The sequence below is a fragment of the Protobothrops mucrosquamatus genome, unplaced genomic scaffold (genome assembly GCF_001527695.2).
Source record: "Protobothrops mucrosquamatus isolate PMUCROS unplaced genomic scaffold, P.Mucros_1.0 scaffold_298, whole genome shotgun sequence".
NCBI lineage: Eukaryota > Metazoa > Chordata > Lepidosauria > Squamata > Viperidae > Protobothrops > Protobothrops mucrosquamatus.
The window spans coordinates 175,809-200,709 of record NW_015386374.1 but is presented as its reverse complement, the minus strand read 5'-3'; the positions used below and the strand labels follow the sequence as shown (position 1 = coordinate 200,709).

Here is a 24,901-nt window from a genome sequence, read left to right as displayed (position 1 = left end):
GGCCTAGGGGAAAATTTTTAGTGGGGGTTTTAACATAATTTTAAATCACTTAGACCAATTATGAATATTTGTTTTTTAATTATGTTTTAAATCTGTAGTTTTGATATTTTGTATTTTTATCTGGTTGTTAGCCGCCCTGAGTCCGCAAGGAGAAGGGCGGGATATAAATATAAACAATAAATAAATAAATAAATAAATACTGGGGGGGGCTTGTAGTCCAAATGGCAAAACTTTGAATTGATAGCACCCCATTGGGCAGTTAAATGCAGTTTTCCATTCATCTCCTTCCTTAATTCTAACACGGTAATACGCTTCCCTTAGATCTAGTTTAGAGAAAATTCTTCCTTTTGAGAGGTGGGGTAACATGTCCTTCATGAGGGGTAGGGGGTATAGGTTGCTTTCACTGATTGCATTCAATAGGCAGTAGTCTACGCATAAGCATAAAAACCCGTCCTTTTTCTCTCTAAAGAGGACTGGGGCAGCCACTTTAGGCTTGGCAGTTTTGATGAACCCGCTTTCTAGGTTTTTATTTATGAATCTTTCCATTTCCTCCTTCTCCTTAGGGCTCATGGAGTATAGTCTGGGCTTCGGGAGTTTTGCCCTGGGCTTGAATTCTGTGGCACAATCCGTGGGTCAGTGAGGGAGGAGCTCATCCGCCCTCTCATCACTGAAAACTTCAGCAAGTCTCGGTATTCCTTTGGTATTTCAGGTTGCCCCTTTTCTTCTCCCATGGACGCTTTTTCCATTCTTAATTTTGGTAGGATTTCTTGGTGTTTTAAGTCCGTTGGGTCCCCCTTCAGGAAATTGATTTCTTCCATCCTCCAATTTACCCAGGGGGTTCCATTTCTTTAACCATTCCAGCCCTAGGATCACTGGGCATTCCATGCCTGGGGTCACTACAAATGTTATGTCTTCCTCATGGATTCCCAGGGATAGGTGGACTGGTAAAGTGGCTAGGGTAGCTGGCACTCCCCCTGCTATGGACCCATCTAACTGGCCAAATGAGATTGGTTGTTTTAGCTTCCTCACCGGAATGCCCAAATTTCCCACTAGCAGCGGGCTAATGAGGCAGCGGGTGCAGCCAGAGTCTATTATTGCTTTCACTTTGACAGCTTCAGGCATGGAGAGGGCTAATATAGTCACTGTCTTGAGAAGAGTTGTGATGGGTCCACTTACCAGGGGTTCGCCCTCTGAGCTGTCATCTGAGGTGTCCACTGGCCCTGCGGTATAGGCTGGAGTTCCCTCCCCATGTTGGGCAGCGGTTGGGGGCTCCACAGCCTCTCTCACTCTCATGGCGCGTTCTTTTGGCTTGGCTGGAAAGTTCCCGTATTTCCTGGTCAGTGATCGGTCTGGATTGTGCTGAGGGGCTTTCGAGCGGCATTCTACAGCCCGGTGCCATTCTCTCCCGCATTTGAAACAGCCTGTCGGCTTCTTGGCCATAGCCGGTGACTTCGCTGGCTCACGTGTCGGCTCAGGTGGCGAGCAGCTTCATGGTTTTCCTCGGCGGTGCCTCTTTAGTAGGTCGATCTCTGCTTCCTCCACCAGGACATACCATTTCTCAAGTTGGTATGGGTCCCCCTGGGGTAGGCAAGCATCATATAGGTCGTAATTTAGGCCATCTTTGAAATGGCTAAGGAGGATGTCTTCCAGCCAGTTCAGCTTGCTGGCAGTGGTCCAGAATTCTTGCGTATATTCGGCTACCAGGTGTCTGCCTTGCCTCACCATTTTGATTCTTTCATGGGCTTTGCGATCAGCCAGGAGGTCCTCAAAATGCCTTCTCAGAGAGGACATGAAACGGTTGAAGTCGTTGAGCTCTGGGGCATCGGAATCGTGCAAGTTCACCACCCAATCTGCGGCCGGTCCATCCAGAGCGGATTGCACGAGATGGATACAGGTTTTGTCGCTAGGGATGTGCCGCCCATATTCTTCCATGTAGCTGAGAACTTGGGTTAGGAAAAACCCCAAGCATGTCGACTCCCCCTTGAATTTCGCGTCCAGCGGTGGGAGTCTTTGAATGGATTGGTGCCTTCACCATCAGTGGTATGGTCTTCCATCCTGATCGCCATCTGCCGGTTGGCAGGGAGTGGGGGCTGCTGAAGTGATCGCTACTGGATCAGCAGACGTCCCCGGAACTACAGATTCCAATTCCCCCCTCAGTGTCTCTCCAGCTGCAGCTCCAGGTGCTGGTGCGGCCGCGGGGCTCAAAATTCTCCTCCCCTAGAGAGCCGAGGGTTCTTTTCATCAGGTCAATAGCTTTCTCTAGGATCCAGTTCAAGTGCTGTGCACTACTTCCTTCATCTTCGCTAACATGCAGGGATTTCTCCATCTCCTGCTTCCATTCTGGTCGGTGGCTGCCCCGTCTCAGAGTCACCTTCCTCGATCTCTTTTCCCACTCGCCTTTCTTTCCAACTCCCATTGACTACCTCTTCTCCTGAGGAGTATGATATTTCAGATCCCGACAGCTGGCAGATTTTCGGTCGGGGGGAAGGCTCCCTCTCCGTGGGGTTTTCTCCCTTCCCTGCCTCATCGTGTGACATTGTAATTTTTGCAAAGTCCCCCAGCAAGGTTCTTCCTTCCAGGTTGACTATTACTGCAGATCCTGTCTAATGTAAGGAACCACTTCAATCCACATCTTAAGAAAGCAGAACTCTTGGAAACAGTCTCTTCCAACAGGAACTTCTATTAAAAGAAATTGATAGTAGGCATAACAGACAGGATCTGAGGGATTCTCTTATACATCGATGTTTTAAAGTGTCCCTAAGCAAACTCCTCCCCACATTCCTTCCAGCCGACTCAGGCCGGCAATTCTCTAGGTGTTAAACCTATGAAAGATAACATCAAACCGGCTCCACGATCATTCACCAGCTCTTCAGAGTTTATCTTGACGATGGAGAAATAAACCAGATTCCAAAGGTCTATGTCTTTTCACCCCTCCCCCTTTTCTAGTTTCCCAGTAAGGAAGAGAAGTTCAGAGGGACATAGGGTAAGAGTCAAATGGTTCCATTGTAATGGTTAGTAGAGGTGAATAAACAAAAGGTTACTTTGTAGTGAATGGAGGAAGTGAAAGTAATAAAACCCCTCTGCATGTCCCCCCTCCCCCTTGGGAGTATGGCAGGACCCAGGAAATAGTAATAATTGGTTTTAGATTAGAGGAGATAGATAAAAAGGAAATATAACTAGATCCTGCCCAAGCTGGCAGGTCTTTCACTAAATAGATATGACTGAATGGCTGAGATGGACCTTGGATGTATTTCAGGTAAAAAAAGTGAAAATCTTTTAACAAACATTCTTTTATTTTTCAAAGTTTCCCTAAATATTATTGATTTAGCTGACTAGTCCTGTAAGCATATTGAAAACAGTAGGGTTATGCTCACCATAGTTTTCTTTGTTAAACTGATTTTTGCTGATGACTTTATATTTATTATTTATTGTTTGTTTGTTTCATTACTGTTCTTCAAGGATACTTCTGAAATCTCTTAACAGTCTCCTATGCAGAAATGTTTTTATTTGATAGGAATGCTTTTATCTAAAGATGTCGGTGCTGAAGATTTAAAGGTAGAAAATTGTAAAATGTTAATTTGAAAACCAATAAAAATAAAACAAATTTTCTACTCTAAAAATTGGCGTCAGAATTTAGAAGAATGGTTTAAGACCACATCACCTTGAGTGGCTCTGCACAGTTCTAATAATGCACTAGATTTTCCTGATCCTTATAACTCTTCATAAATGACTACAAATATTCCTGATGGTTCAAATAATCATTTATTCCAGCATCTTTTTATAATAGTTAACCAGATTTGTCTCTTGTGCTGACAAGAAGGAGGTAAGGGTTACTCCCAAAACTGCTTTACTGTATTTGGAAATAGGATCCTCACTATCCATAGGCAACAATGATTAGAAACCCTTGATAAAGTCTTTCATGAATGTATCTAATTTATCCAATCCCCTTTTGAAGCCACTCAAGATCGTGGCCTTTACCACATCTTCCAGGTGATGAATTAATGATCTTTCCATCTTTCCTTTCTTCATATTTTTACTAGGCCAGCAGGCACACTGAAAAATGTCAAATGTCATAGAGCAGTGGTAGCGAACCTATGGCACACGTGCCAGAGGCGGCACTCAGAGCCCTCTCTGTGGGCACACATGCTGTCGCCGCAGCCCCCCCATGCCCCCTTTCTCACCAGCAGCCCCCCTGGAGGAGAGTCACCCCCGGGCACGGTCCACATGGAGCAGCACAGCCAAGGGCATGGCAGCTGGGCAGCAGGAACAATACTCTGCCTTCGTGCCGCATTGCGTGCAGATGATGCTGTGGGGTGTGGGCGGAGGGCGTGGCTACCATGGTGCTGCAGGTCTGCCTGGGCAATCTGCAGTGGGCCATGGAGGCGATGGGTGGCCCTGTGGGTGGACGGGGCTGAGTGGGGGGCGGAGTAAGGGGGTGGGCAGGGGGTTGGGGGCAGTTTTGGGGCACTCAGTCTCTAAAAGGTTCGCCATCACTGTCATAGAGGCTGCAGCTCATATCTATTTTCTTATCCTGCAAATAAAAAAAACAGAACACTGTCCCTCTAAAAAAAAGTGGTGGAAAAGGAAGGGAGGGAAGAAGAGAGAGATAAGATGTAATATCACTTGTGGCAGCCTCTCTTATGGTCCCTGAGTCTTTCCTTTACTTAATCTTACTGAGTACTGATTGGCAGTCTAGTATATTTACATTGCATTGATGGTGAAAGAACATTTCCAGCATGATTATTGTATAAAAAGGCTGATAGGTAAGCCTTATCACAAAACATGGCTTGTTTGGATAAACTTCAATTGCTTTTCTGGTATTAAATCTGTGACCACAATGTTGCCCAACTATTATGCTACCACATAAATAATAATTGAAAGGTATCACAGCTAATTATTGTTTTGCTTCTACATACTTTTTTCTTGATTTAATATATGAAAAGAAAAGAAAGAAACAAAAAAGGAGAAAAAGAAAAAGGATAAAAAAGACTAAAGCCCAAAAATAAATTCCAGTGGGAAAAAAAATCACAAAAACATAATACATTACATAGGACTGACCACACTGAACAATATTTATCAATCCTTCTGTGGGAAGTCAACCCCCCCCCCCAGAGAAAGAAATATTTTGGGAAATATTAAAAAGGCAGAATATATTTATCCAAAGGAATAATGGGAGAAAAAAAATCTAAGACAAAACCAGCCCCCAGAAACGAACTCCCTCTTTCTCTGCCCCAAGCAGAAACCAGATCTGTAGAAATGCAGATGTGATCGTCCTTTCAGAAAGGATGGAGCCAGGAAGCTAGAAGCTGATGAGATTAGGAAGACAAAGAGCCCTAAAATCTACATACCCCACCAAATTCTAAAAGATATGACCATTAGGACATAATAGGATTAACCCACCAATACCAAAAAGGACACACTCAAAAGCTCAGGTCAGAGTACATGACACAGGAAATACAAAACCTCAAACAGGAAGAACTCCAAACACAAAAGCCCAAGAAGGTATAAAAACCCACCACTCCCAGCTACATGTGGTCAGCTGCTCCAGAGCCTCATGTCTTGTGGTTCTGCTCTTCAATAAACTCCAACCTTCTTTCTAAAGCAGTCTCCATTTTGTTTATTCCTAGCTTGGACTGGACCCTGATGAAGATTTTTCATTCAACACTTTCAAAACTGTTCATTTTGATCAATAAAATAAAATGTACCATGTGATTAATTGTGTGACAAAAATGTGTGTCTAGATTTATCATAGATGTCATTTTTATTATATTTATTTATTAAATTTACTGCTATCCCATTGTAATTAAAAACTTACTCAATGGCTAAGGTTTTTGGAAGTAGTGAGCCGTTTTCTTTTTCCTAGGGTTGAGAGAGAATGAAGGCCTAAAGTCACTTTACTGGCTTTGTGGCTAAAGACAGACTGGAACTGAAACTTGTGTTCTAATTTTTACCCAGCTGTTTTTAACCACTACACCAAACTAGTTCCATTGTTTTTTGATAGGTTCTTAAAATAGTTTTCTACTCACAGCTTTTAATTTCTCCACTCTTACACATAGCTTTAGTAACTGAATTTAGATTGAATAAGGTGGCAACACAGAGAAATCCAATGTTGAAATATTTCAGAATCAATATCATGAAGCCATTATAATAAACTATTTAAGCTGCCTTTGCCAATTTTGTGCTAAGCATATGATTTACTCGAAATTACATAGGTGCAATTTGTGGCAATTCAGATGTTGCTGAATGTGAACAACCAGTGTGCATTCTTTTTTTAATATATTTTATTGATCTTTTACAACAGAGGGCCCCAACCTTTTAGGCACCAGGGACTGGTTCTGTGGAGAGAGGTTTTTCTGCGGACCAGAGGGGATGTGGTTTCACATGCCTGCATTCCACAAATGGGGCTTCGCTTGTTTTTGTGGCCCAGTTTCCAGCATGCCATGGCCCGGTGCCGGTCCACAGACCAGGGGTTGGGGACCTCTGTTTTACAATAACAACCTTTAGTGCTTAGTAAACAGCGTGTTGTCTGGGTTCATATATTTGAAAAGACAATAAATGATGATTAATTTCTATAATTCCATGATCAATATATTAATTAATAGTATGTTTCCTTGATCTTCCCTTCTTCCAATAGTATTCTCCTTTATTAACATTAGATAAATATAATTCTTAATATTTTCAATGCATACAAGGTTGGATATAAACATTTTTGTGTTTGTACAAATAACAATGACATCCATATATAACATCTTTTCTAATTAACTTATGTTTCAACTATATTTATAAAAGTCATCTTGTTAAGTCACTATATGTCCTGTTTTCAAAATTCTTATTTAAGCTTAATTTCCCCTCAGTATTCAAACCATTCTTATCAGTCATAGTTTTCTCAAAATTGATTACCTAAATATCCAAACTTTTCATTTACATATACCATCCCAATATTTTCATATTTCATAAATTATAAAAATACTATATTACTTATATATCCTATAACATCCACATATAACATCTTTTCTGAATGGCTTATATTTCAACTATATTTATAAAAATCATCTTGTTAAGTCACTATATGTCCTGTTTTCAAAATTCTTATTTAAGCTTAATTCCCCCTCAGTATTCAAATCATTCTTCTCGGTCATAATTCTCTCAAAATTAATTACCTTTAAATGTCCAACTTTCCAATCTCATACAGCATCCCAGTATTTTAACATTTCATATATTGTAAAAATACTATACTACTTATATCTCTTATCCCTGTTACTATAGGGCCCCTTTATATCCAAAATTATCTATTTTTTAACCATATTCAAACAAATGTTTAATCATGTAGTACTCCATCTGGTAAGTTGAATCAGATCTCTTAAGTCTAACTCTAGCCTTCTTCTTTTGCCAAATAGCTTTTCAAGTTAGTATATTCCGCTTGCCAGGAAGTTCCTGTATTTTTGTAAGTGTTGTTGGGAGTGAGAAGGACAAGTTAACAAGTTTTTTGTTTCCCAGATTCTGATGATTTTCCTGGCAGCTCTATAATCAATTTTGTTAAATCTTCTTTCTTATTCTCTAATTTGTTTTGAAGTCCTGACGGATAAAATATCTTTTCCATTTTCATTGTTGTGGTAAAATCTTGTATATTTTTTTCTGTTTGTGTTAAGTTGTAGTTCTCTTCCTTTGTAGCTTCCCTATTTAAGTCACTTTCTTCTAGTTTATGTTCTGTTGTCTGATTTGTTTGTTCATTCTTTATTGTCGTTTTCTGAGAGTTTTTTAATTGTAAGTTTAGATTGAAGATGTGCTCATTTATGTCATCAAAGTTGTTTTTGATCTCATCATGGTTTGAAACTATTGTCATTTGAACCTGTCATAGCATTGCATACATTTCCTCTGAAAAGTACTTGTCTTGGAGTATTACTCCTGCAGATCTCTGATGTTCCAGGCTAGATCTTTCAGAAGGGAATATTAGGTGTGGTTTCCTGTCCCTTTTAGATAAATATGCAATATCCATTTTGTCTCCTCCCTCCAAATATAATCTTTCACCAGTACCATAGTCTCTGTAATTAGCCTTATCAAACCAGCCAATCTCAAAATCCAAACAACCAAATCTTATATAGTTCTTATCTTTATATATGGTTTTTGTAATCCAATGCATTTCCAATTGTCAAGGCATCAGTGAAAGCAGTATTTTATAACAATTCTTCTATTCAGGGATCAATTATCAACCAGTCAGAGTTGCAGTCCAGAATGTTTAACCACCTTGAAGCCTTCTAGTAAATTCCCACCTAGAAGATTAGTCAATAATTAGTCAAGTTTTTCTTTTTCTACAAACAATTCTTGAGCTTAGACAACAATTAAAGTTTTCTTTTTCTGCAGACATTTTTTAAGCTTATAGATGGCCCAGTATGTTTTCTTTCTTTGTTCCCAGCTGTTTTCTATTTGGTTGAAGGTTATTAAAGTTCAAGGGAACAGATTATTTTTTGTTTCTGGGTGTCTTGCCAATTACTGAGTCAGAGTTGCTGTTGTTCTATGCTCTGATTCTCCACTAGATGTCAGTAACTATTTATTTTTCAACTTTTTCAAACAAATGATTATTATTATTTATAATTTCATCAAAACTCTTTAAGGTGTAAAATCTTAATAGTTTTCTTAATTTTCAGATTTATCCAGACTATAGTGTTATTAATTTCATTTCAGTATATTTCTTTCCCCCTTAGAAGTTAATTCATCACTTCTGTCTACAGAGGGGTGGGGATTTAGTCCCCTCCCTCATTTTCGGAGGATATCTTGCTTTGGGGATGTTTTCCAGGAAATTAGTTACAAAATAGAAGAGAGAAAATCGATATTCTCACCCAGTTTCAAGCATGCTGTTCACCGTTATTATTATTTGGACTTTGGCTGCTGGTAGCTTGGGCTAGACACTGATGTGCAGCTAGCCTTTCTCCTGTCAGGTTGGAGGGCTTCCCCTGGATCGAGCAGATTGACTGCCATTGTTCCGTGATCCTCATGGTGCCCCTCCTTCTTTGTCGCCTCTCCATTTAGGGTCCCCTGGCAGGGCAAAATCAGCTGTGGGGTGCAGAACCCCACAATCCATCGGCCGTGTCACTACAGCTGCCAGCATGCTTTCTTATTGGCTGTGCTGGCTATTGCTGTTAGGAGCTATAGTTAAGGGTGATCAGGCTTGCATATAAATGAGATGGGTAGCCATATAAATTTGATAAATAAATAAAATAAACATATCATATGGTTATCATCTACTTCCAGAATCAGAGGAATTAAATACAGATGTAATTTGTAAAACTTCGAGGGAGTTCTTCTGACATTCTCAAAAGATTAGGATGGTCTTCATCTTTTGTATTCTCTAATGATAGCTTTTGCTCCCCTGTGTAAATAAAAATGGCTTTACTTAAAAGCAGAAAGAAGAGTGCTTGTTGCTTTTTAAAGTCACAATTTCTTACAGTGACAGATTAAGTCATCTTGATATTTGAAAGTATTATGTATAAATGTATTAATATATTAATGTAGTGATTGGAAATAGGGGGAATACCGAAGGTTTCTGTGCTGTGTATTTACATCTGTCTTTGCCTCATTCCACAAATCCTGGAATATTCGATGCTAGATTATAGATACTTCTAATGAATGTTTTATATGGTCAAGACTTGAGGGGAATATATTAATTTTCAGTTTCAAAGTTTATCACCCCAAGTAAAGCATTCCATATGGTTGTGATTTCATAATCCACAAAAATTGCATTTATTTTCTAAACTCAGATATTCCTAACAATTTAACTCTTAATTTTTTTTTGGTTTCATGTAGTTTGTTAGTCAATATTTTTCAACCAATCCGTAATGTTTCTCTTTTTTAAATATTGTTGTGAATGTTTTCCTGCAAATCCATTGTGACAGAACAACAAATATAGAAAATTTCTATAATCATTTTGGGGGCAATTTTGAGCTTTTCAGAAAATCTTTGAATGAAAAATGATATTTTGTCAGCTTTAATCTTAAACTATTTCTGACAACCTGGGGTGAAAACATTAATTCATAACTAATTGCATTTATAATATGGCTACTGCTTAAAAAGGCCAAGGTAGACAATAGCATAAAATTTATAAGAGAGTTTGATAATAAGATTAGAGAAGACCACAAAGACTTTTGAATAATCAACATTACCATTATGAGCATTGCCATAAAATTAAATTAAGTCTGAATCAAACAGTTCATTTAGCAGACATAGAATAAGCCATTATAATTAAAGATTAGAGAAGAAATCCTTCCTTACCATTGATGAAGCTGAATTATTGACAGATAGTTGTTGAAGGTTGCTCTTGAGCAATCAATCCATGGTATACCATAGGGAAAGGTTGGCCTTTGTATTTAGTTGGTCTGCTGTTCTTGGATTACAGATTGGCTTTAAATTTCTTTGTTCTCCAGCATAAGGATGGATAATCCACGGATTGGGTTTCCTGAAGTCCCTTCTACCCAATTAGACTAAGTCTGTGAGATAGCCACGCCTCTTGCTGGGTCACATTTACCCAGTTCCGACTTAGTCTTCACCCAGTCAAGACGCGTTGGTTCTTATCTCCAGACTCAGGTTGTACATTTTTCCCCTTTCTTCCTTTAGATCATTCAATTCTCTTTCTTGCTCCCTTTTGCTATTTACTGGGCTGCTGAAGTCTCAACACGAGGCTTGTGTTTTTTCTTTTAGAGGCTTTTAGAGGTTTCACTCCACCCCTCCCCCTTCCTCCCTTTTTCTATTTTCTGGGCTGCTGCAGCCTCAGCACAAGAGGCTTGTGTTTTTGCTTTTAGAGGCTGTTAGAGGTTTCACTCCACCCCTCCCCCTTCCTCCCTTTTGCTATTTACCGGGCTGCTGAAAACTCAGCACGAGGCTTGTGTTTCTGCTTTCAGAGGCTGTTGGAGGCTTTTAAGGGCCTTACTACAGTGAAGGGAGTTTCACAATTCATTTTAGTTTGACCTGAAGATTCTGATTCATTCTGGCCTCAACATGTGGCTGAGGCCGCCATTTTCAGGAGGGCAGAGTTAGTGGAGATAGTCACCAAGCACCTCTGATTCCACCTCAGACACATCCACTTGACATTGCCTATTGTGATAGTAAAAATTTTGGATTGTTTTTCATTGAGAGCTTACTTCTCTCATTTCTCCTGCCTACTCATTGTTTATCTACCAGTATACTGTGCTTCACAGTCCTTACAAGGAGCTTATATACTGGTCTTACCAGTCTCTACAGTCTCTCACTGGGCCTCAGCTCCTAGCCTGTTCCAGACCCATTCTCAGACTTGTGCTGAAGGGTCTCAGGCTTAGCTCCCTTGCAAGGAGCCCAAACTGGTCTTTCCAGTCTTTGAAGTTTTTTCACATTGGAACTCTGTTCCCAGCCTTGTTCAGACCCATTCTCAGACTTGTGCTGAAGGGTCTCAGGTCCTAATTACCGTGCCAAGGGCCCATACTGGTCTTACCAGTTCTACAGTTTTCACTTTGGGACATTAATCCCTAACTTTCTTGCGACCCATTCTCAGACTTGCGCTGAAGGGTCCCAAACGAGATGGCTGAAGACAAGCAGCCTCAGCTGGTTCTGGCACCCACCAGTCCTCCAAGTAAAAGGAGATGTAAGTCTTCAAAATTGGAGGCAGCCAGAGACGAAACTTACCGCTTTTGCTTGTTCTCTCTCTTGCTTTCTGCTGCTTGTTCTCTCTCGCTTTCTGCCGCTTGTTCTCTGTCTCGCTTTCTGCCACGTGCTCCGAAACCGAAACTTTCTTAGTTTATATAGAAAAAAGCTGCGCATGCGCAAAGAGGAAGGAGGCAGGAACGGCTCTGCGTGCCAGCAGGAACGGCTCTGCGTGCCATCTGTGGCACGCGTGCCATAGGTTCGCCACCACTGCCATAGAGGTACTCCAGAACCACGGATTTTCAGTGAATTTCCTCAAGAGCCAGCTGATCCCATCCACGTGGCTCCTTCATCTGGGAGCAGTGATAGATACAACACACTGCATGGTCTACCTGTCACCAGATCGCAAAGCCAGTCTCAGGAACCTTGTCCACCAGGTACAACGAGCCAGGGCGGTTCCGCTCCTTACTCTCTCCCAGCTCTTAGGCAAGATGATCTCTTGCATTGCCATCATACCCTGGACCAGGCTACATCCCAGAGCCCTTCAGTGGTTCTTCCTCCCCTTTCAGAGGCGAAAGCTAACATCCTCCAACAGGCTGGTGAGATTGCCTCCCCCAGTATCGAGGTCACTCCGATGGTGGAGTTCTCGGGCCATCGCCAGGGGCTCAGAGTTCAGAGAGCCATCATGGATCGTTCTCACCACAGATGCCAGTCTCTTTGGTTGGGGGGCTCACCTCCGTCTCAGATAGCCCAGGGGAGATGGTACAAGGAGGACTTGAAACACAATATAAATTGGCTGGAACTCAGGGAAATTCACCTGGCGTTGTGTCAATTCAGTCACAAAGTGAGAGGCCAGCACGTTCTCGTCCTCACGGACAACATAGCGGCCAAAGCCCATGTGAACCGTCAAGGGGGCACCAGATCAAGTTCTCTAATGACAGAAGCCAGACTGCTCTGCTCTTGGGCAGAGACCAATCTGTCCTCGATCAAGGCGGATCACATCTCGGGGGCTATCAACCAGCAGGCGGACACTCTCAGCAAGGTGACGGTGGATCACTCAGAGTGGCATCTGGATCCAGCTCTGTTTCTAGAAGTATCTCACAGAGTGGGCCATCCAGTTCTGGATTTATTCGCCTCAGCAGCGAACTCCCAACTTCCAAGGTTTTTCTCCCACTTTCCATCACCGGGGTCGGATGGAGTAGATGCTCTGCACATAGCGTGGCCCCGGGGCCTTCTCTACGCTTTTCCTCCGCTCCCTCTCCTTCCGGCCGTCATCCGCAAGATTCTGCGGGAGAAGGCGGAGGTGATCCTCATAGCCCCTCATTGGCCAAGGCACCCGTGGTTCGCCGACCTCATGATCCTGTCAGTATCGAACCCATGGAGGATACCTCCAGGCTGAATAGTGCTCAGTCAAGGGGCGGTCCGGCACCCCGACCCTCAATGGTTGCAGTTAATCGTATGGCACTTGAGCGGGGACGTCTGACTGAGGACACTTATCCTCCCAGGGTCATTGATATGATCCAAGCGTCTAGACGTCCGTCAACTAATAGAGTTTATGACTCCACTTGGAAGAATTTTCTGTCTTGGATGTCCAAGCATCATGTCCAGATGTCATCTCTCACTGTGCCTCAGGTCTTACAATTTTTACTGGATGGGATAGATAAGGGTCTGTCTCCAAGTACTATCAAATGGCAGGTTGTGGCCTTGGCCACAATACATTATTGTGACGACTCTTCCTCACTAGCCCATCATCCGATGATCCGTTCGTTCATCAAAGGAGCAGTTAATACTAGACCTCCAACGGTTCATCGGTACCCCTCTTGGGATCTTTCAAAGGTTTTACAGGCCCTTACCGGGTCGCCCTTCGAACCACTTCAATCCTGTGATCTCAATCTCTTATCCATGAAGGTTGCCTTTCTGGTGGCAGTGACTTTGGCCAGATGCATATCTGAACTGGCAGCCCTCTCGGTCAGGGAGGATCTCTGCCTGTTTTGCCCCGATTGCGTAACCCTGCGATTAGATCCCACTTTCATTCCTAAGGTGAACTCCTTGTTTCACCGGTCCCAGGAGATGGTGTTGCCGAGTTTCTGCCCTAGACCATCTCATGACTTAGAACGCAGATGGTACACATTGGATGTCTGCAGGGCGCTACGCATTTATCTTAAAAGGACTGCTGCTTTCCGTAGGTCAGAGGCTCTTTTTCTTTTCTTCAATCCTTCCTCTATGGAACTCAAGGTCTCATCTTCCACTATTGCCAGGTGGATTAAGGCTTGTATTGCCAGGGCATATCAATCACAGTCCTTCACTGTTCCTTCGTGTATCACGGCCCACTCTACCTGTAGTGTGGCCACGTCTGCGGCCTGGACAGTCTTAATTTTCACATTGATTGTCTTAGGGACAAAAAAGTCAAATGTCAGTTTTCCCCATGATATTCTTTTATCTGATACAAACAGTAGCTGTCAGTAAAAGACAAATTGGGGGGGAGGGAAATAAAAACCAATCTTTGATCTAATTAAATTGGAAAAAAAATCAGAAAATCAAGGGAACTGAAATATCTTTGTGGTTTTTTTTTTAATTTTGGTGTCCATTCCTGGATCTATGGCCTCATGTTTATTGTCCCTGATTGTTATCCATCATTCATGTGGAAAATACTTCTATGATAAAATGCTGCCACCTGTGTACATAAATTAGAAATCATTAGCAATCATTTTTCTGGATCTGGACATAAAGGGAATTTTTTAATATAAGCAGCTCATTTATTTGCTAAAACAAAGAACACTAAAGTGAAAGGAAAAAAACTTCCTCCCACCGCACCCCCACCCAGTTGCAAAACTGTAGAGCAAAACGAATGTGCTAGATCTAAAAATCAAATAATTTTTTTACAATTTAAGGTCCTAGAGATATAAAAAGCTTCATACCTGGTACTGAAAAGAGGACACAAGGCACCAGAAACCAATTTCTAGGTAGATATTTCACAAGCAGAGTGCCATCATTAGCAGACACATTCTATATTAAGTGCTGGTGACAGAAGAAAAGTGTTTAAAAGCAGTATTAAAATGTGGATGATTATATTCAAAGACATTCAAAATTGCTTCATTGCCATAAAAGTGGTGTGATTTGCTTTGCTTAGAACAAAGAAGTAACACAATGTACCTCCACTAACCAAATTGTGTCTTCTTCAACCACTTTGTGCCCTTAGTGTGTGAGATGGCTCCATTCAACCTTCAGGACAGCATTGAAGTTATCCTGCCTGAAAGTGTGTAGAAAATTTTGGTGTGTAGAATTTTGGCCAGTTTTGTGCAGGCAGCAGAGATTCCACCAGTGTTTGCCTAAGATGGCCGGCCTGGAACCCCTATGGGTAGCTCTGGAGCAGAAGGATAAGAGGAATACAAAGGAGAATAAATCAAAGTAACAAGTTTGCGTCACTCTCAGAAATGAGAACGCACTTTGCTTTACCAAGCAGTTTAGTGGGTATTTCACTTGAATCTTCATGGAAGTGAATTACCCCTTATGCATAGCCTTCTTCAATTTAGCTTGTCTGTGAGAATTCACATCTATAAATGGCAGTGATTCAATAAAAAATTGTTCACATATTTATAATTGAGAAAAATAGGTTTTGATGTTGTACTGTTATAATATACACAGTAATATTAATAGTACTTCTGGCCATATTATATTATTCAGTACTACTAGCACCCTTCAGTACTATACGTATCTAAAGGAGATGATATAATACCTATTTATTTTATTGGAAACATAAATATATTTATTGGACTTTTCCATTTTTTGACTTTTTTTTCTCTTTTCAAATATATCCCTTATTGTAAAATTGCTAAACTTGTGTATGTCAAGAAATAGTTGAGCAACTGTTATATTTTAGTTCTGGAATCAAAAGAGGTATATTTTATATAATGGGATTATGAAACTCCTGTTGCTACTCTTCCTAATTCTTGTCTCCTTGTTTCAGGCAGTCAATCCTGAAAGCCCAAAATCAGTAACAATAATTTGTAATACGTAGGTACAAAATGGAGAATTTGGTATCCAAATTAAAATACGTACATCCAATTTCAAAAGTGTTTATCATTATTTGACTGCTGCTGGCTTTACAGATTCACAAGGCAAGTTGAAGTAGTAGATCTGATTAATAAAAGCCAAATGAATTCAGGGTGGCACTGATCAAAAGACTTAACCAATTGCTGTGAAAAAAATCACATTTCATGACAAAAATCTAAAACATTTTGTGCATATGTTATGTAGGCTTCACAGAAACCAGCAGATATTTTTGTGATATCATCACCTAGTCTAAATGGCACCTTGTATTAAAACCACATATTAGTATTTATTAAGTAACTTGCATATTACTGATATGAAAAAACAGAACAGTGGAGACAAGATTCTTCAGATTTAATTATTTTGTAAATTGCTTTGTATTTTAAATAATTATGAGGTAACATGCTTCTACAAGTCATGGGGATTTCCAAAAAAAAACAACCTGGTTATGAACTCTTGCCTGAATAGAAAATCTCTGTGTATTGATTTTTCCCAAGAGATTTGTTACATTATGAAAGCAACATGTAAATGTACTCTCATTTCATAAGAATTTAGCAATGTGGCTCACAAATAGCAAAATAAGCTATGCTTTGTTTAGCCTTCCTTCCTTTGTTAAACCTGTCATTATGCTCAGTTTGTAAGCCATTGGCTATGGTTGCAAACTGCAACAGTTTGAGTTTCATATCATTATGTGCTCTCTAGATCCGCTTTGAGGCTTTCTGACAGATGCAAAGTATATGTCCATGTGCATTCCAAATCACTTATCTTATTTCAAATAGAAAGCATTGGACATCCCCAAAGTGTGATATATAAAACCAGGCTTTGCATGGCTCTTGTTGGCATTATTTTTTATTTAATATATTGAAACACTGCCCTGGATCGCATAATAATGCAATAACATAGAAATTTATTAATGGCTCAACAAATATACTTGGAAATTCATATCAATTGATATTGCATAGTCTCCTAATGCAATAATGTTTCAGCTGTATCTGATCCTTATCTTTGAAATAAAGATATTTTTAAAATGAAACTTAAAGCAGTGGCTGAGATGGTAGACTCATATCACATATAGACTAGAAACTCCTATTGAATAAGCCAATCTTACTTTGCCAGAAATAATCAAATTGGTACAAACAGAATAAAAGGATCCCTTTATCATCTGTGATTAATTGTCAAATAATATTTTTGTATTGTAGATCAATGACATGCAAAAATCACATCCTATTTAACAAGGATTTTAGCAGTTGCCAAGATTCATTTACTCCCACTCTTAAAGGCATCCTTGGGTGTTATAGACAAGTAGTTGTACTTAATCATCCAGTGATGGCAACTTAACAACGAATTGTCAGTTCATGTGTTGAGAAATAGCAGCTTTTTGAAATTAGTAATATATTTAATTTCCAGTGACTGTGTGCTATAGAGGAAAACAGCTGTTTAAAACACTATATCAACATTTTATTTCTCCCTACAGCATAGTGACAAGAAAAAAAAAGAAATGCCACCTTCAACAACAGCATCGCAATATGCTCCCCCTGATGGAGGATGGGGTTGGATCGTGGTCTTTGGAGCTTTCATCTCCATTGGATTTTCCTATGCATTCCCCAAAGCCATCACAGTGTTCTTCAAAGAGATACAAGAAATCTTTGGCACATCATATAGCGAGATAGCGTGGATCTCATCAATCATGTTGGCTGTTATGTATGCAGGAGGTACCAGAAAACTTCTTCTTTTTTGTCTGATTTGAGGTCTTACTCATCAAAACAAAATTCTCTTATTAGATTTTCTGACACATGACTCAAAGCCACTGAGCTATGTGGCTCCATTTCCCAAATGCTTTGGCAGTGTGTCTCAAAAATACTTGCAAAATTTACAATCTAATCACAGTTTAAATATGACTGAAATATAAATTACCTGCATTTGTCTCAGTTGCTTTGGGAAGTATTGTTTCCATTATACTACTGAAAGGGTCAATATTATCAACTTGAAAAAAGAAAAATATCTTGCTTTTAGACTGTAATCCTGTATTTGCTTAACCAGAAACAACCTCTATTTATTGTAAAGAGTTGTTTATCAATTGCGCTGTTTGAGAGAATAGCTGGTGCCTTTTCCTACCCTTTTTAAACCCCATCAATACTTTCTTTGAGGGAAAAATAGGAGGAAAAACATACATGGATCTGTCCGGGAAAATAAAATATCCATCCAAATTTAATCCATGTAGTAGATTTGTTAGAAAGTATCAAAATATCATAAAATGTTTTGAATTTTGAACTCTGGTGAACTTCTAAATTTGAAAGCATTGGTTTAGTTGAGCAAGAGGGATTAAAAAAGACGTAACAAGAATGGAAATATCATGCATACAAGTAAAGTAATCCATACAATTTAAATAGAGCTAGAATAGAATATCAGGATGTAATTTAGGATATTCTAAAGTTCTTTGGATAACATCAAAGAAGCATTAGGAGGTCTGGGAATCTTTATTTCAAGGAAGGAGATACTGGCTCAGGAATTCTGGGAGTTGAAGTCCACGAGTCATAAAAGAGCCAAGGTTACCTACCCCTGCTCTAAGAGAAGGGCAACCAATCATTCCATCTGTTTATCAGCCTTACCCTCCACTAATCTTTACCTGGGAAGGTCTCCAAAAAATTGCTGCACTAAGGTCGAAGGGGATCAGTATCCAATATTGTTTTCCATTTGCTAATGTGAAATCCCATTGCAGCTAAATTAATATGCTCTTTTTATTTAATAGTTTATATTGGCTGTTAAATCTTGACAATTCATTTTGATAATTTCCATTTCACCCAATAAACTGTGATTCTGATGGGTCCCTTGATTTACTATGGAGATTATTAGAATATTTTCACATCTCTTAAGATACCTAACATCTTGAAAATACTAGGATAACTCTTCTTTGGAAATTCATATTATAGTGCAGACATTTGAACACTCTATTCAAAATAAATTCTGCATTTCACAAATGAAATTTGAAGTATCTTCTATATTGTATATATAAAATAGGAAGTGTAGCACAATTAAGCTGTGTAACATTCTTTTGTTATCTTGCTGTAATTATGTGATTTTAACTGCTAACAGCAGGTAAATTCACCAAAGATAAACATTCTTTGAAGTTATAGTTATCACAAATTAGCTTCCTGTGAAATAAAGTCATTAAACAATCATTGGCAGAAGATGAAAAAGATAAACCATTCAAATAATGAGAGTTATTCCTTTGTGGGGCTTTTTTTTCTTATCAAAATCTGAATGTTTGATTTCAACCATTTGATGTACTACAGCTTGGAATAAAGCAGGCAGCACACATGGTGCAAGATACCTTATTTATGGCAAAGTAAGACAGATATATTGGAATTGTTGTGGACATACTCTGTATCTCTTAATATTAATTAAAAGAACCTGAAAAATATTTGAGATCTGACACGCTCATTATAATTTAGTGCTTTGCCTATTAATCTTCACAGTGGGGGTCATCAGGTAAGTAAGAATCTAGCAGAGGATCTCTGCTTCAGAAGCATTCAACCTTCTGAGGTAATTAGCAGGCATCTGTGTTTCTGTAACAAGGTATTAACTTACCTTTCAATATTTGAAAAAAATGAAACTAATAAAAGACATCCAGTAAGGAGCTAAAGGAATGTTAATTATGTTTATCACTTATTTCATAGTTAGAATAAATGCCATTAAATTACATCAGGCCATTTGGCAAATCCATATGGCCTCCTAGATCATGGTTAATTCTAGCAAATAGGTTGAGATGGTGTTCACCCCTTCAAGAAAGTAGAAACAAGATGTGTTAAACTGCACTGAACAAGATTTGCATTCCTGATATTCTCTCTTTAGCATGCTGTTGATGTAACCTCTCCATTCACATCAAACTCTTTCAATAACTAGAGCTTCCAGGAGTCTGTTGCTGTTCAAGCAATATGCACCTCTGAGCTTTGTTTTGGCATAGATGATGTGGAACGTATTGATTTGATATGTCATAAAACAAAATAAAGCCCAGGGATGAGGCAAACAATAATATTTGGCATTCAATACTGCGGTTTAGTCCCAAAGAATCCTTCATTCTGGAAAGGAATAGTTAAGTCTCCATGGAAACTCCTTGTTCTTTAGCATGAAAAGCACAGTTGATAACTTTGAGTCATTTTACAAATTGAAATTTAAAAACTCATTGAGTTTGTTTTATGAGAAAATAAGGTGTCACATATACAGGTATTCTACTTGCAACCATTTGTTTAGTGACTGTTTGAAGTTACAACGGCAGTGAAAAAAGTGACTTAGAACCATTTTTTACACTTACGACCACTGCAGCATTCCCATGGTCATGTGATCAAAATTTGGATGCTTGACAATTGGTTCATAACAGTTGCAATGTCACCTTTTGCAACCTTTTGACAAGCAATGGGGAAGCCAGATTCACTTAACAGCCATGTTACTAACTTAACTGCAGTGATTCGCTTAACAACTATGGCAAGAAAGTTCATAAAATGGGGCAAAAGTCACTTAACAACTCTGTCACTTAACAACAAAAATTTGGGGTCAATTGTGGCTGTAAGTCAAGGACTACATGTACAATTTGACCTCTTAAATGCTCTTTAATATTTTATTTCCTTACTATCTTTTATTCTTGGTTTAAATTTTGCATGACCCTGACTGTCAGAAACATGACATCTGGAAAAGTAATTTTCTTTGTACACTTCCTTAGTGACTGTATCATTTCACCATAAAGTCAATAAAGAAACTCTCCATTAGTCAGATGATGCCCTTAATGAAATGTATAGTATAGGAATTCAGTGACAGCTTGGTCATCTCATGCATATATGATCATTGTATTAGTTTAATGATAAGTCGAAAGCAAACCTGTTTTACTATTTTCTGCATCATTAACATCAGCCATTTTCAACATATTGATTACTGTTGTGAGCTGGATAGTAGTTTATCAAGATAGAAAACTGTCACTAGGATTTGGACTTTCATTGTGACACTTGATAATACAGGAAAATGAATATAGATCAAATGTTTTATTATTATTTTACATGTTTATATCTTCCTTTACTAATAGGGTGCTTATTTCTATTCAATATTTATGAATATTTCACTGTTTTAAAAAATGATAAACTTTGCAACTAATATAGCTGTTTTATTTATTTGCAGTCAATGACCAGCAAAGTAGGTATAACACTAAAATAACCCATGAAAGCCAGCTCAAATAAGCAATAAAGCCACTATTTATAACTGCCAATTAAAATTATGTATAAGAAGAAAAGAGAATGAAATAAAACAAAGAAAACAAAAGAGGAAAAATAAAATTAAGGTAAAAGAGTTAAAGGACACCTTAAGCCTTGTTAGGTTCATAGATGTTAGTAATAAGTTGGCAACTCTGTTTCTCATAGAAGGTTCCAGTCAGAAAGAAGGAAATAAACCTTTTCTCCTTCACTGAAAATTTGATCTCTGTTTGGAGGTGGTATAAGTTTACCAGCACGTACAGTACATTTTCATAGAAGAGGTGATAAAAAATACATGCACTAACATCTCAGATTAATTTTGGTCATAAGGATAACTTCTTTCACTAAATGGGATTTTACGAAACCTCCACCCATATCAAAGCAAGCCAAAAAGAAGGCTGAACAAATAAGATTTAACATATAATTTAAGAGGCTAAAGGTTTTCCAGAAAGGAACCTATCTATGTAGATTGCCTGTAGTGCTCAAGTCTGTCCATCATGCAATATCAAAGACTCAAAATCCAGTTGGAGTCAACAATAACTTTATTTTAACTTTGAGAGGGGTTTTTTGTTTAGTTTTACTAGTTATCATGTACTGAACAAGTCCCTTGACTCAAAGGGCAAAATGTAAATGAAATCATGTAGCAAATAGTTCATTATCAATTAATCTGTAGTCTTCCTGTGCTTTCAAAGTCTGAAAATGTGAAGTTGGGAGACATAAACTCTTCCCTCTGCTGGCTTGCATCTTGGATAGATATAAAAAAAGCCCATCTCTTTATCTGAAAGGAGATGAAAAACGATTTCAAAGTCTACCTCTTGCCAAGGATATGTAAAGAAACATGGAAGGCTTTTTTTTTTTTTGTGGCATAGCTATATCTCAAAATGGTAGTTCAGAATGGCTACTTTCAGCTACACTGCCATACAGGAGGTTTGAAATGCAGGTAGTCCTCGACTTACAACTACAATTGAGCCCAAACTTTATGTAGTTAAGTAAGACATTTGTTAAGTGAGTTTTGCTCCATTTTACAACCTTTCTTGCCACAGTTATTAAGTGAATCACTGCAATTGATAAGTTAGTAACCTTGTTAATTGAATCTGGCTTCTCAGAAGATCGTAAAAGGTGATCACATGACTCTGGGACACAGCAACCATCATAAGTATGAACCAATTGCCAAGCATCTGAATTTTGATCACATGACCATGGGGATGCTGCAATGGACATAACTGTGAAAAATGATCATGTCACTATTTTCAGTACTCTTGTAACTTTGAACAATCACTAAATGAACTGTTGTAAGTTGAGGACCTGTAGTTGAATTAATTGTTTACTTAGATTCATATATTACATGTGCCCAATAATATAGACAAGCTGCACGTGTAGTTTCTGAAATAAGAAGGGAACGGATACACAGGAGTGATATCTTAATTTTACTGTAGCAGGAGACTTATTTTCTTATGCTTATATCACTGTTACTGCAGTATTTTATAGCTAGGAGTCTATGTTGCATGAGACATGCATTACTTTTTGTGCTGAGAATATTTGTTTTAAAAATTTCTAATTAAAAATCCCCAGTAGTATCTGGAAAACAGCTTTGAAGTATGTAGTAGCTGGACACACTCTCTCTCTCTTTCTCTCTGTACGTATGTACATAAGAAGTGGCCACTGGCCCACTTCTTCTGGTTGATGGCGGCCACTCACGGCAGGAGGCCACATGGTGCATCGTGCTGGTGCCACCGCTTGCAGCAGGATGCCACATGATGCATTGCGCCAGTGCCACCACTCACACACCCCATGGCATGCCATGCCATGTGGCCTGCTGCCACCAGCTATGGCACCGGGGTAACATGCCACGTGGCCTCCTGCCGCAAGTGGCTGCAAGTGGCCGCAGAAGAAGTCGGACGGCGGCATGACAGATGTCAGGATGTGGGAGACCTGGCTGTGGCGGTCCTGAGGTAAGCGGGTAAAACATCCCCCAAAATAAGACTTAGTGTCTCTTTTGGAGGCAAAAAACTTTATGACCGGGTCTTATTTTGGGGAAAACACGGTAGGTGACTTTCCATACCTAAAGAATATTAAAACAATACAATTCACAGTTAAACATATATTTTATTAATTAGTTAGTAGGCAGTTGAATCTTTTAGGGCAGACATGTCAACCTCGTGACGTCATGTGACGTCGCGCAACATATAGGGATGGTTTTGCCATTGCTGGCAATGGGGTGGGCGCGGCTTCCGGATGACGCAGTTTAACACCCCTGTTTTAGGGCATTCCTTTTACACTACACTAAGCATATGAAAGCACAGTCTCTATTAGAACCAGAGCACAGAGACTTAGATTTTTCCCTCATTTCAATATTCCACCCACCCATCCAAACTTGGAAGAAACTTGAACAAGTTGGAAAATCTCTATGGGTGACATCACCTTTTCTCTTTTTTATACTGTTGCATGAGAGATGGATGTTAGGAATGAAATTATTGAAAAACCATTAAATCCTGATTAGGATTAAAATTTTGTATACCTTTAAAAACTATCCAAAAGTCAAAATGCTATTTGTTTCCAGGTTTATTGAATAAAAATATTGACATCATGGCTGGAAAAATAAATAATGAACTCATTAGAATTCATTATCACAGGATATTGTGATAGTCAGTATTATAGACTTATAGATTTATAGATCTATAAACCTATGTCTATCATAAGCGTCATTTCAGATTACTAAAAATGTTCTTTAATTTAATATTTGGGATTATGGTTTTAAATGATTTGAGACTATGGAAGTAACTGATACATTGCTTTAAAAATATAAATCTTTATTTGCAAGGATGGTGTATATTAGCAAAATTTACTAACAAAAAACCAATAAAGAAAGCCCTGTCATTGTTTTCTCCTTATAAATTTCAGAAAATATGTGACAAGCATTCTTTAATTCCAATTTCAAGAAAGTTTTTCAGAATTTTTTTCAAAGATTAGTTTGAAAATAAGATGTCATGTTCTATCAAGAAAAAAATAATTGCAAAATGTAGGTAATATGAATCGGATGGCTGCTTTTTTAAAACAAAACGAAAACTTGCACGTGATTAGTTATAAGAATAATTTTAATAAAATAGCAAAAATCACTCTAATTATTGAGACAATACTGGTAGTTTAGTGAAAAGTAAATGTACAACAGCTGCAACATTTTTTATATGTTGCTTGTGTCCCTCAGTGTGAGAGATAAACTGTTATGTACTATTATTAGCTTATCCACAGCACTGAACTTTAAAGACCTCATTTAATATGTCCTTGAAAACACAGCTTCCCACTTTTATGCCCATCTCATGGTCATTAAGGAATTCTTCACATTTAGGTTTCTTTTTTAAAACATATGTTGAACTAATTTGAGATTTTGTTGGTAGAATAAAATTTTACAGAAGCAGGAATTGTAACTTTAGTTAATAAATCTAGAACAAACTTCTAAGAGTATAAAATGATACATTTACATTCTCAAGAATTTTAAATATTATATTGCAATGGAAAGTGCTGATTTAGTTCAGTACTAATTTTTGCAATAATACTTCTTCTAACACTTAACCAAATCTTATTAAAATTAACCTGGGTTGGCCTTGGTTAATAGTTGGATGAGAAATCATCAGAAAATCTCAGGTAGCTTGAAAAGTCAAAAAGCATCCCAGAAGAAGACAATCACAAATGTCTTCTATATACTGTGGACAAAGTATCTCCTGGAATTATCAAAAAGTTTCAGCAGAGACTACTTTTTCATATAATATTTCTTTTCAGATCAAATACAAAATACAGAACTAATCACAGAGATGCTCTTGGGGAAGGTATGTAGGTGATGCAGAAAAGTGATACACAACCAAAAGTTGGAAGAAGTATTAGAAAGAAACTCAAAATAAACCTATCCTGATTTTGTTAGTGTAAGATCAGATAGAGAGAAATTTGTACAGACTTTCAAGCTTCTGCTATTGTACATTACAATAAGTAGCATTCCTTGAATCCAGTGATGT

The 24,901-nt window shown here is 38.6% G+C and overlaps 1 protein-coding gene across 1 annotated transcript in view; it reads left to right on the top strand.

The window, feature by feature from the left end:
* The window catches only part of LOC107302913 (monocarboxylate transporter 2), a 231,803-nt gene that overhangs the window by 124,086 nt on the left and 82,816 nt on the right, over window positions 1–24,901 (top strand). Inside the window, exon 2 of the mRNA XM_015832075.1 lies at window positions 17,132–17,369. Coding sequence (XP_015687561.1) covers window positions 17,156–17,369 — 214 coding nt within the window. The 5' untranslated portion in view covers window positions 17,132–17,155. The remainder of the gene's footprint in view (window positions 1–17,131; window positions 17,370–24,901) is intronic.